We start from the raw sequence: 12,847 nt of genomic DNA, 5'->3' as shown, positions 1-12,847 counted from the left end.
ACGTGTGGTACGGTACACACAATACACACACTACTCACAGGTAAGTGTTATTCTCATATACATCATACAGACCCAACACATGAGGATGATCAATCAGTTTCATAATGGCAATCTCTCTCTCAACCTAACAACACACAATATAGATGATTAACAAGACCCCTGGGGGGGATAACATACAACATAGCAAGGTGTTCAAGCTGTTGTTAACATGTTACAATATCATCACACAATAGAACTGCACAAGGATTGTGGAGCACATGTTTCAAACATTAAGAATCTTTGGTACATTGGCCATCTCACCATATATTCCTTGCTGTAGAAATGCTACCTCTTGAAAAGGGTAAGCTTAAAATTCTCCAAAAAAATATAACAATCCAGAAACGCTTGGCCTGTTCAATAATTATAGCGTTGTTATGTGACCCTCCCATTTGAAAGGAGAGTAGTCCTCATATTACACAATTCTTGTAAGTTACGAGATTTAACACCGTACAATTAAAGATTACAGTCTCAACAAGCTGAAATAGCCAACACTAAACAAATAAAAACAACTTCTCTCTTAGTATTTTTACAGACCATGAAAATGTGGACCCATTAATAACCACAACAGATGCTGGTGGTTGTATGTGTTGCACTGATCTAAACCTCAAAACTGATTAATTCTTACACACAACAATAATATTAGATGATTTTAAGGATATCCCCAGAACCAGCTATCACAGTGAATCTGTCAGTGATGCAAATCTGTTCAGCCGCCCAGACAAAACATCCTGACCTTACAAGCAGGTGGCTACATTAGGCAGGTCACTTTGGCACAAGTTGGCTGGTTTAGACAGGTGACCTTATTACAGCAGGTTTCAGTGTATGCACTAAAGTTTGTACGTATATTGTCTAAGAGTGGGCAATATTTCATATTTTACTGATATCAATGTGCAAAAATGATACCGAGATACACTATAACAAGCATGTGTTATAGTTGCTGTTACCTTGGTAAGTATGATGTAACATATTGTACCAAAAAAACACCATGGATACAGCTCAGGCATACAATACTAGCAAGAGTTCATAGAGTATCCTACTCTCATATACTCCTGTAGAAGGGCGTATCGTGAAGTTATGACATAAAAACAAGATGTTGTGGTTTGTGACGTACGAGCAGCTGTAAAAGTGCAAGAATAGTTAGCACCATTTCACACTCATGATGCTCAGGATAGCCGTATTCATGAATGGTCTAGCAAGAAATGCCTACAAAGCGGTCTTAAAGCATGAAGGAACGATTGTAGTTCGGTGAGGAACACTTAGAACTGGAGTTAATTTGGTTGCTAGCGATGTTGTTAGGCACGCGTTCAATTGGTTCAACTAATGACGTCATTAATTATACAAAGAAAACGGGTGAACTCAGAAGTGCTACATCATAACTTTATGAGAGTAGTATATATTATGAACTCATGATACTAGGTATTGACAACCAGCTACTATGCAATAAACAGCATTTTTGGAATTTGAAAACAAATTGGACAGACAGGTCATTTCTAGTTATGAGTTATTCAAGAGACATATTGCAATATTAGTAGTTATCGAGATAACGTGCCAAAAAAAATTATCAATATTTGTTTTTGAAGATATCTCCCATCCCTAATATTGTCATTGCGATGTACGTACAGTGGAACTGTGCTATTTCAGACAGTCTGTAAATGTCTCTATTAGACACTGAAGTGTTCTAACGTGAATTTCATGCAACGAATGTGCATAAATATTTTGCTAGTACTGCCAAGAGATTTACAAAACTTGAATGAGCTGAGTCCTTGTGAGGAGACTCCCTGATATGTAACAACAAACTTGATTGATATCAACAACATGTACTGAACTACTAGAACAATGTGTGGGCTGAAATTGCAAGAAAACGGTTGAGTAGTTAATGCTAACGTCAGATGTGTACAATAACAGCAAATTCCTAGACAATTTGATTTTGGTAATTTGATAACATTGTTAATGGAAAATCAAATGTTACACATTTCCACAGTGTGAGTTTCAAATTCCTGAAACATGATGAGATTATCTTGTAGGTTGAATGGATGGCATGATGGTTGATGTACCATATTATCTAATAAACCAATATAGTGTGTAACATGGCAATGGAATGCATTCCCTGGTCCATTTAAATGCCTGGGTGTAAAAATTGACTGTTTTTCAAAGTTGGCATCACAAGCTGTTGTAAATGAAGCTGCTAAACTGCACTACCTTAATTAACTAGTACTACTCCACAGGATATGCTTAAAAATAGACACCGGCTCCCAAAATCATTTAAAGGAATAGCACCTTGGGCTGTGCAATAATACACACAAACTCACAATGCAGGTACATTACTATACCAGGATACTAGGACAGGATACAGCCAGTGTTGGTTACATATTAGGCCTATACCTACACAATATGGCCACTCAGTAAGATGAACCTGTACCCACAATGGCATGTATAGCAGTGGTCAGTACATACAGTTACATTAAATTTTCATTATCGCAATATTGTGATAACTGTAGTAAGAGGTTGACAGCAATAATTTTTTTTTTCGGATTTACAAGTGTGAGCAGCTATTGGATAGCCATTAGCCAGGTAATAAAAGAAATTTCACAGTCACACAGCCTTAAACTACAATTAAAGTGGAACTCAACATGGACACTGTACATGAGGGAAATGGTTTTAAGGTGCGTTTAAACATTGTTTCATATGTTACAACACAAATATCGCTGGAAAATTTGCATGGGGATTTTTGTGGCCATAAATTAGAGGGTCTTTTCAAAAGAGGTCTCATTTGATCATACATACATGAAGGTGTTCATGTTGAGTAAACTTTCACATCCTCTATGACATCTACCAAGTATATACATAGGAAGTGCCTTTTATGCATCTGTCTTCTTCCAGCCTGTTCAATCAGTAAGAACCACAATACTTGTACTGGTTCAGTTTAGCACCAAATATTAATATAATAACATTCAAGGAAAACTTAGACTACAAACGTGTCTAGGTGGGTGACAGTTTTCCATTTAACATATCAGGGATCCCTTTTGAAATGACCTCATGCCCGCATAAACATATTGTCTTGTACCTTTCATATCAACATACCTTCATTAGCACTGATTTGCTCAATTTTCCTCTGTTCACAATTTTTACCGCTGCCGTCTTCTTTGTGATACAGTGTACACCCAGCTTGACCAGTCCTGCAAAGAACGAGGTAGTAAAATATAGCTGTAAGTTGACCAGTACATAATATAGTAGAACCCCACCCTAATCAGGAGAATTGTCCATGGTCCCATTTACACTAATAAGGATACTTTAGGGGCATCCACAACTCAAAAGTACACACCATTACAACTTATTGCCGTATATAGTAATGTCTGATAGGATAAGATATAGTATTATTTACTAATCACCAATGGCAACCACATAAATACGCTCATGTTACATACAATCCCTTGAAAAATTCACAAAAGTGTACAATACAACTTGTAGACTACAAACTATTGTCAGTGTACAGATTATCAACACTACATCACAATGTATGTAACCACAAGAATGTGTAGCATGGTAGTAATTCATCCTCGTTCTTCAATAAATATTTGACCAGATTTCTGAAAAGGTAGTCTTCCACACACAACCACTATAATAATGTGAGATGCAATGTAGAATAGTGGATGGAATATAATTTATATGAAATTAGAAATTTTAACCTCAATTAGTGATTGTAGGGAAAAAAGTAAGGGAGGTACCTACACCTGCAGATATAAATGTGGACACTTAATCCCTACTCCATTCTATATCCACGACTGACTAAGGGATAGAATGTCCACTAGTATATCTTGAGGTGACCTCCCTTGTTTCGTTACTTTTTTCCTGTGATTCCTAATCAAGGTTAAATTACTAATTTTTCCTTGTACTTGTTTGTTTAGTTTTTTGTAACATTATAGTAAACTTGGGAATACCACATCAAAAGAAAGAATGGCACCAGACTAATTATTTTCGTCTGAACGTATGCCCCACCCATCCATTACTGAAGAAGTGAAATAGCCTTTACACTCCATTTTCAGCCCGTTACACAGCATTGCACAATACAAGAAGCACCTCTGCAATCAATCCACTCACTACGGAAAATATGGATAATTTTCATTACAATTGTAGGGAAGCCATCAAGCATGCTACCATGAACCAACACCTCAAGATGTTAGCTAAAAGAAATGGGACATAAATAAAGTGAGTCCATGATGCGTGCATTGAACATACTACAGCATGTCAAAAGGCACCTGTCAGGTAGAAGCAACATTTAACAGCAAAAAAAATTAAGTCAGTAACCTCACAGTATACTGTTATGGAGTTAATTATATTTGTTTGAAGGCATCAGTCAATCAGTCAACAGAAAACTAATTCCACTGTGAAAAAAATTGCAATAACCTAATTGAAAGGTTTTGGGTCACACAGACTAGCACTACATAATTATACGTAATTTACCTATAGGAGTGTAACGCATACAATCATTGATAAGACTGTATGATTGTGTGTATGTGATTTCTGTAATACTTTCAAGTACAGATCTGGCTCCATACCCTCTGAAAAGTAAAGCCCAAAAAATCTGAAGAGACATCTTGTATAGGTATAGTACGAAGAAATGGCCCCCTACACTATTAACTACATGTATAAACAAAGTCTATTAAGGTTCTGAAACTGTTTTACTCATAGTACGCACTACCAGACGATACAACGATACTTGGTGATATTGCTGAAGCTTGAGATGAAGCATTGTCATGGTGATGTAATTGACGAAGTTTGGCTGAAACTGTGCTTGAATTTTTAAAAAAAAGGAGCAGTTAAACAAAACTTGATAAATTTCTCAATTAAGCAGCTGTTTAGCTGTGACAATATTTACTATCAATAAAATGATCTGATACATCAAGGTGTGGTATTATCTCATCATTTGCAGTCAAACGATGTTGTATAGTTAGTCATTAGCTTCTACTGACCAGTAACACTTAACTGATTACTGTTATATGATTTTCAACACCACAAAACATTACATGTGGCAGTATAGTTTCTATCTGAAACTAAAATCTGGTGTGAACAGTTTGGCAAACAAGTACTGTTATTGCCACACTAAAACCTTCCAGTGTTATTGTTCAGTGATTAATAATGATTCTATCTACAGTCAAACAAAAAATGTTCAAAAATAGCAACATTAATGTTATGATTAATACTTCCTATGTAGATTGAAGGCTTTATTGCTTTAATTCTGCCAAATCTTTCAGACTGCTTTTGTTGGAAAAAAAAAAGAAACATACATGATATGGTTTGGTACCAGATATGGCATTACAACACAGTAATACAGGAAGAGTTTTCAATGATATTTGTAATACTGAAAACCTGAAATATTTTTTTAAAATAAACATTCAAATTTTGTCAGTTGAAAAATTGTGAAAGTTTCATCAGTAAAATTACTCCTATTCAAAGTGGGTGACAAATGCAAGTCTATTTTGCAAGAGATTATTTTCCAACATGCTTTAAAAGTCATGCAATTTGCTAAGATTTGTTCACACAGACACCTGGTATGCGCACAGAGCACCTAGTACTCTCATTGACAGTGCTACTGACTCATGTATGTGATTGTGTGGGTTGTCTTTTTTGTTGTTCCACAATTTATTTACTTTTTACTATTTCTAAGGCACTGGTGAGTTTAAAAGAGAGGATAGTGTCTAGGCTAGAAATCAACACCTCAGATGATGATGATTACTCTGTGTGAAACTTATTATCCAAACAAACAAGAACATTACAAGTACATGTGCTTAATGGAAGAGAGAGTATCCAACTGCCATACACTGCATCAAAAATGAGCACGTCATTTACTCTTGGCTATAATTATACAGGGAGAGCTCCTGTTAGATGAGTATGAACAAGAGCTAAGAGTTTAAAAACCTGGAGTTAACAGTAAACCCACGATAGTGTGAACAGGGTAATAGAATTTCTAAGCAAAGAAAACATTAGTTACAGAAAGAAGTCGCCAAGAAACAAATGATGGGACCTTACGATACAAACATTTACTAGCCAGAAACATGGGATCTGATAATGTGCTACAGTAGGACCCAGACACTGTCCCATAGGATAAAACTCAACAGTCAGAGGACACCCATATTACATGGGTTCCATTGTACAAGTGGGATGCTACCATTCAACAGCACTTGTGAGGATGTGAAGAGAAGATCAATATCAGAACACACTACAGCCATAGTAGATATATGCTAATAGTAATTGGTCTACCCACAACACTGCCATTGGCTGTGGTCATCATGTCATAGCTACTTCAATAGGTCAGTAATGAGGAATCACTAGCTAGTGCTAGCAGATGGTATAGTGTACATCGTCTTCCTCTTATACTTTACATCATTACATCTCTCAGACATAGCACCCTCTTGGGTGACTAGAATGTTATGGATGGCAGACCTTGTGATGAATACTTGTAATAAGCTGAGAAGACCATTACAATGAATGTACTTATTATCCCATCACCATCAGCAGTTAAGGAGCATTATTGATCTTGTACAATAACATGTGTGACTCATCCATAGCTTGTGTGTATGCATGTGTGTATGTATGTATGTACATGAGTGTGTATATAAACATACATCATGTACCAATGTAGGCATACACTGAAACCTTATTAATTCAGTCACCTATGGGACCAAAAAATATGGCCTCAATATTGAGGTGGTCTTACAATGAGGTCATGAAGCTAGCTGACATGGTCGTTACAATGAAGCAGTCTTATTATAGAGCCAAGTGACGTTCCCCTGTACCGTACACACATTACACACAACATACGTACACACAATACACACACACATTGCATTCATCAAAGGCTACTACAACAATATACAGTCTTCTTAGTAGTAAACTAATTGCATACTTCTTTTTTCATCAAGTAAATGATCAGTAGGCATTGAAACATAATACAACTTCATCAGGTCAGCTTATATGGGTAGGAACAATTCAAGCTAATGTCAGATTTCATGATTGAAATAAGCTGGGAAGCTAACAAAGACACTATAGCTAGGATTGCATACATGGCAAACCATGAATAGGCTCTAAACCAAGAGAAATTTGGTTTTCAATTTTGCATTCAGCAATGTCTCAGAACTATATACGCCATATTTCTATATTACAATTCAGTGGAGAAGGTACAAAGAGTTTCTTCAAGTTCATGTAAGGGACCTCATAAACGTAGGGGGCGGTGGATTATCAAATCACAAAGTAGCACACAACTGAAGCATAAGGGGTTAGTATTGTAGTACATCAGAACCCATATTGAGTCGTGGGCACATTTCACATACACAGCTCAGCACAAATATCATGTAAAAATCAAAGCAAAAGAATCAGAGTGTGACATACAATTAGAGAGGTGTAACCAAGGGGGATAGCTCCCAGTTAAGGGTTATGCTGATTATGTCACAACTAAAATGTGCTTTCTCTGGCAGACACTCCGATTAACTTGTGTGAAGTATGTGAAATATTACACAACTACACGCTTACCTGTCTGGCCTTTACCGAGGGTACGCTGTAGCATGTACGGTCCTACACAGTGTGTGGCCGATTCATCTAGTGAGTGGTTCGTCTGTGAAGCCATTAGCCTGGAAACCCAAACGCACTTAGTAAATACACCCTTGTTATTATTTCTACAACCCCAAAACCACGACAAATAGAAACTTCATTAAAAGTGATTGTAAGCTCCCACCCCACCCAAAAGTTCGCACATTCACTTCAACACGACACGATACGACTTACTGGTTGATGGATGAAGTAAGACGCTGACCTACGCACTTATCAAACTCTCCTTAACTTGCACTTCTATATTAAAACACAAGATTTACCGACTGTTGAATTTATGCGAAAACGGAATTCATTTGCATCACGTGAAAAGTAGAAGTGTTTATCGCGTGATCCTACTTAGTTTACTCGCGTGATCCTAAGAGACGGCGTGGCAGCTGGTTTGAGACGTCAACAAGCGACAGGTGCTCTTTGCCCGCTCTTTTTGTAAACCGCCGCCTTTGCCAAGTTGCTGCTCTCGTTAGCAGACAGTTTACTTTGCTTGGTAAGTTATATTTGGGTATATTATATTCCTATAGGATGATTAACTTACTAGCTATCTGTTTAGCTAATGTTAGTTGTTAGTTACTAGTAAAACTGACTTTTGAGCTGGCGGTAAATACGCAAAAGTTTGGAGCGCTTTGAGGTAATTGTCGCGCTATATTTCCACGGGCTGGATTCTTAAGAAGTGACTTCTTAGTTTTGTTTGGGTGTTGTACTAAAATTCTGAGAATTAAAAAACCGGAAACCTTATAGGGTAAATAGTGAATACTTTATGTTAATGGAGTGTTAATTGATTTGGTTTTAGCTGTGTTTATCTCGCGTCTGTTATCTCAACCACAGTATGCCCAGACGAAGTAGTCGAAGACTTAGCAAGGAATCATCAATGGAGGCAGAAGACAAGAAGCCTGCAGCTGAGGAACAAGAGAAACAACCAGAGAAAGACCAGCAAGAGAGTCCTGAAGCTGAAAACCAAAAGGATGAATCACCATCAGAAACTGTAGACAATACAACAGAAAACCCCACTGAAAATGGAGAAGACAAAAAGGAAGAGGAAACCGATCAACCCACTGCTGAAAAAAGAAGTGGAGATGAGGATAATGTGGAGATTTCAGCTAAGAAGGTGAAAACTGATGAGCAGCAACAAGATGGTGAAGACAAACAAGTTGAGGATGGTGGACCACAAAAGGAGCCCCCTCCTTTAGCTAAAGATAAAGGCATCACATCTGAAGTTAATGATGGAGAAAAAACAACTTTAACCGCAGAAGCCTAGCTTGACTCTCCCGCCGTTTTGAACATGACTATGACTTCATTTTAGGATATCTCATCATCATCGTATTCTTCCGTATATTATTGTGTTAAAATTGAGTACCACAATGAAAGTTATCGCGTAGCAATGGACGAAGATACGCCTTACTCGCGAGAACTCTTTGTAACGTTTTCTAAGTCGCGACTGTTAGACTACATAGAAGGCCAAGCGGAACAGGCAGGACGCTTACAAACTAGATTTAGAGGTTCGTTACTGTGTTAATCTGATACCCGAGTCCATTGTTTATGGGTAGTGTTGTTTGTGGAGTAGTCCAGGTAAATATGTGGAAGTAGTTTAGATATTTGTTAGTGTGCTTGAGGGGTCAGAGCTAACTGATCACCCATGAGACCAACTACAAACAGCAAAACCAATGCGTCCTAAAAAGAAAATTGAAGTCACGTGATCTCGTAAAAGCCTATGGTATGCCAGCAAGTATGATCATGGTCAAATACTTGTACTTACTGATTGTGGGTTTTAAATAGCCATAATTTTGTGGTTAATTTGACTGTTGACTGGTAGCACACGTAGTTGGAGGATCTGGTGACAACCACCTTACACACCTGTGCCAGTCTTACAGAAAACTGACGCATCCAATCATATCGCTCAGAGTTCAATTAACAAGGTACTTTGATATGATTTCCACTATAGCCAGCCTTGAATTAATTGTGCATGCCAGTTAGCTGACAGGCAACAGTACTCAACATGTACAGCCTCCTCCGAGTCCTCTCTAGTAAGTTTGTTATGTCAACCCTACATCCAACATAAATGTAGGAGTTTGTTGTCATTTAAGTATCACCATCATACTATACAATTAATTGTTTATGTATGTGTTTTGAAATTATTGAGTTGTATTCCATTTACACAAGTGTTTAATGCAGCTTGGGCTGTCACCAGACTCTCGCATTTCTCACACGGGTCGGCTATGCTGGACTACAAGTGCCTATGTATTACTGACATCCTATAGGGTTGTACACTATGATTGACAGTTAAACCATAAGCAGTTTTATAATTGGGGTTGGTGAAGACTTCAAGTTTTGTGTATTGAAAATTAAAAATGACCTTTTATTTAATTTAATTGTAGTTGTATTGGAATTCAATAAAAGTCTAAAATAAATACATTATATTTACTGTTTAAGTAGGCTGGTCCCCAAACAAATGTGATGTAGACAAATGTCAAAGGAACCACACAGACAGTGACCTGGTATTGCCTGTGCATAGCATGACTTTTCGTATCAGGTATAGGGTCATTCATCAATTGCCAATGAGAAGAGACTGAAGCATGTCAGTACAGGGAGTACAAGTAGCTAGGTGTGGCCAGTAAGGCCAGAGCTACACCACTTTTTAACTGAAATAAATAAATAACTTGCAAACTTGATGAAGCTAAAACTAAAAGTAGTGGAATGCATTATTTGATGGCAGCAATTGATAGAAACAATAGTTATCTAACTTGTCTTTCATTCAGAACAGCTTCATGTTGACTTCGTCCATATTAAGCACCCTAAAAATAATTATCATTATGTTTTGCTTTGGCTTTGTGTCTCAGCTACTTTGGAAACATTCAGTACAGTTTATCTCTTAATTAATAAACTCAAATGGTGTTAAGATTTAAGTGTTAAATATTATAGAGGTACTTTTTAATCATTGTCCAGTTTTATCATTGAACACTTGTCAAGTAGCTAGGCTAACTAGTTAGCACGTTTCACACAGTACTCCAGCCCAAAATTGCCTTCGACTAACATCTCAAAGTGTGCAGTTTTAAAAGCACCCCCAGACTGCAGAGCCTTACCACTTTCACTTTTACTCTGACACCTCTGGAGTCAGAATTGTTGTGTGACTAGAAATTTGACTGGACATTTAGTCTATTAGTGTCCACTACAATACAGTGAATGATTCGGTATATATCAAGCATGTTATTTATAAATATAGTTGAAATTTTGTCTCACTACCCATTGAATTGCTACTCAACCTCAAACAGTTTATTGAGCCTCAATAAGAAGTAGTCTGTGTTTGGGATCTATCTCCCGACTAGGAAATCACCTCTGTTGGGTGAGAAATGCTATTAACAGCACACTTGAAAATTTCTTGGCTTATAATAGCTAGGTGGCTGGTGGATCAGTGTATAAACACCTCACTTGGGAATTGTAAAGCCAGAGAGGTGGTCTTTCTTGTAGCATAGGCAGTGTTGTGTTTTATTGTAATTCCTGGTTGTCTTGCTCAGAGTGATTTTCTTGGTACCTGAATTGCTTCAATTTTCGGTGATCAGAAGTTGTCATATAATTTATTTATAGTCGTAGAACGATTTGGTATGATTAGTTTGGCTAGTTTTAGTGTTTGACAGTGTCATGCACGTGATCCATCGTGCTGTGTGTGTGTGGGATTGTTGCTTAAATTTTCAGTGATCAGATTATCAGTGAGTGTTCATCTATTTCTAGTCATAGATCCAACTGGTAGGATTGGTCTGGATAGTTTTAGTGTTTTGCAATGTCATGTGATCAATTGTGCTGCCTCCACTAGGGCTATATAGGGCGCATTTGTCCTAATGCCCCATCCTGGATCAGCCATTACATGACTACTAACTTTCTGATCGTCTGTTTTCATAACATTCCTTACAAAACTGCACTGCATAATTGTACCGTATTTGCCCAATTATCCACATAACTACAGGTGCTGTATGACTCATATAGTACAGTTATGCAGCTGATCAGTACAATAAGGGAAATACAACAGTGGTGACACTGATCCTTCCACGCAAAGTTGTGTGTACAAAAATACAGCACTCAGGAGGTGTCTTGAGGAAATACAGCACTCGGCTTTGCCTTGTGCTGTATTAGCCTCTTGACACGCCCCCTCATACTGTATTTTCCATACACAGATGTGGTGGTGCTTTAACTATAACATACAGGTGGCCACTGAGACAAGTTCCACTGTATATTCCTCAGTAGATTGTAATGAGTTTTTCTCATTCATTAGTAACCTTATGTTATGTTCATGTGGTCACACAAACAACTGATATAGTCATATTGTATATCTTATGATACACTGGAACTATTGGTATTTATACCTGCCATTTTACTGTAGTGTTTTAATTGTGATACACACATGATGACTTCACCTGTTATTAAACTTCTCTGAGGGCTAGATCTGGTTGTAGTCAATATCATCTGCTTCATGGACCAGGATAATTGTAGTGTTAAGAATCATCCTTAAAGCTTATAGTTTAGCAAATCAAAACACATAAATGTTTTCCATCCACAAACAGTACATAAACAAACATGTTTTCATAATATACAGGTATATAATGTCATTATATGTGACCGGATTTGCGAAAAGGGGTCTTCCATACACATCCATTTGTAACTTCTGATTAGAACAGGCTATTGACTTGAAATTTGGTCAGTAGTGAATACCAGCATGGATTAATAAATGGAGAAAATGTCAGATTTATTTATTATTTGAAATCCAAATTTTGGTCTCTCAAGTTCATGGAATTGGATGTGTGCGGAAGACCCCTTTTCACAAATCCGGTCACATATTTGGCTTTTAGTACCCGGTGAAATGATGAGTACAATAACTAGTTTGTCGAGCAGTGATGGTGTTGGTGAGATTTTGTTTTGGCAGATACAGAAGTACTAATTATTTAAATCCCTAACTACACATAAATTACAGTGGAACCTCTTTATAGCAACAGGCCAAGAATTGTCTTTCTAAGAAAGAGATTAAGATGCTGTGCCCAGCTGGGCCTACAAGACTATAACATGTCATATCTGTTGAGGCCAAAATCTTTAATTTGTCCTTGTGTCTTTGATTTGGAGTAGGTCCTAGATGACTGTAACGTTACAAGGTAGTAATTATCATAAATTTAGCTTGTGGTACTCTACACACTGTGTGACACATCAGGTTAGGTGTAGATAACTGACT

The 12,847-nt window shown here is 37.3% G+C and overlaps 3 protein-coding genes across 3 annotated transcripts in view; 2 read left to right on the top strand and 1 right to left on the bottom strand.

Annotated features, from left to right (window-relative positions):
- The window catches only part of LOC136259544 (serine/threonine-protein kinase BRSK2-like), a 24,443-nt gene extending 16,466 nt beyond the window's left edge, over positions 1 to 7,977 (bottom strand). The window contains exons 1-4 of the mRNA XM_066053007.1: positions 7,819 to 7,977; positions 7,567 to 7,664; positions 3,121 to 3,215; positions 39 to 124 (exon numbers count right to left, since the gene is read on the bottom strand). Of these exons, the coding sequence (XP_065909079.1) occupies positions 39 to 124; positions 3,121 to 3,215; positions 7,567 to 7,660 (275 nt within the window). The 5' untranslated portion in view covers positions 7,661 to 7,664; positions 7,819 to 7,977. The remainder of the gene's footprint in view (positions 1 to 38; positions 125 to 3,120; positions 3,216 to 7,566; positions 7,665 to 7,818) is intronic.
- Positions 7,965 to 12,847, top strand: part of LOC136259543 (GRIP and coiled-coil domain-containing protein 1-like) — a 21,257-nt gene continuing 16,374 nt past the window's right edge. The window contains exons 1-2 of the mRNA XM_066053006.1: positions 7,965 to 8,125; positions 8,464 to 9,134. Of these exons, the coding sequence (XP_065909078.1) occupies positions 9,017 to 9,134 (118 nt within the window). The 5' untranslated portion in view covers positions 7,965 to 8,125; positions 8,464 to 9,016. The remainder of the gene's footprint in view (positions 8,126 to 8,463; positions 9,135 to 12,847) is intronic.
- Positions 8,465 to 8,893, top strand: LOC136261222 (prothymosin alpha-like). Its single transcript, XM_066055195.1, has one exon. It carries the CDS (start codon positions 8,465 to 8,467, stop codon positions 8,891 to 8,893), a length of 429 nt encoding a protein of 142 aa, XP_065911267.1.

The sequence above is a fragment of the Dysidea avara genome, chromosome 7 (genome assembly GCF_963678975.1).
Source record: "Dysidea avara chromosome 7, odDysAvar1.4, whole genome shotgun sequence".
In the NCBI taxonomy this organism is placed as follows: Eukaryota; Metazoa; Porifera; class Demospongiae; order Dictyoceratida; family Dysideidae; genus Dysidea; species Dysidea avara.
This window is presented reverse-complemented; position numbering and strand designations above follow the sequence as displayed.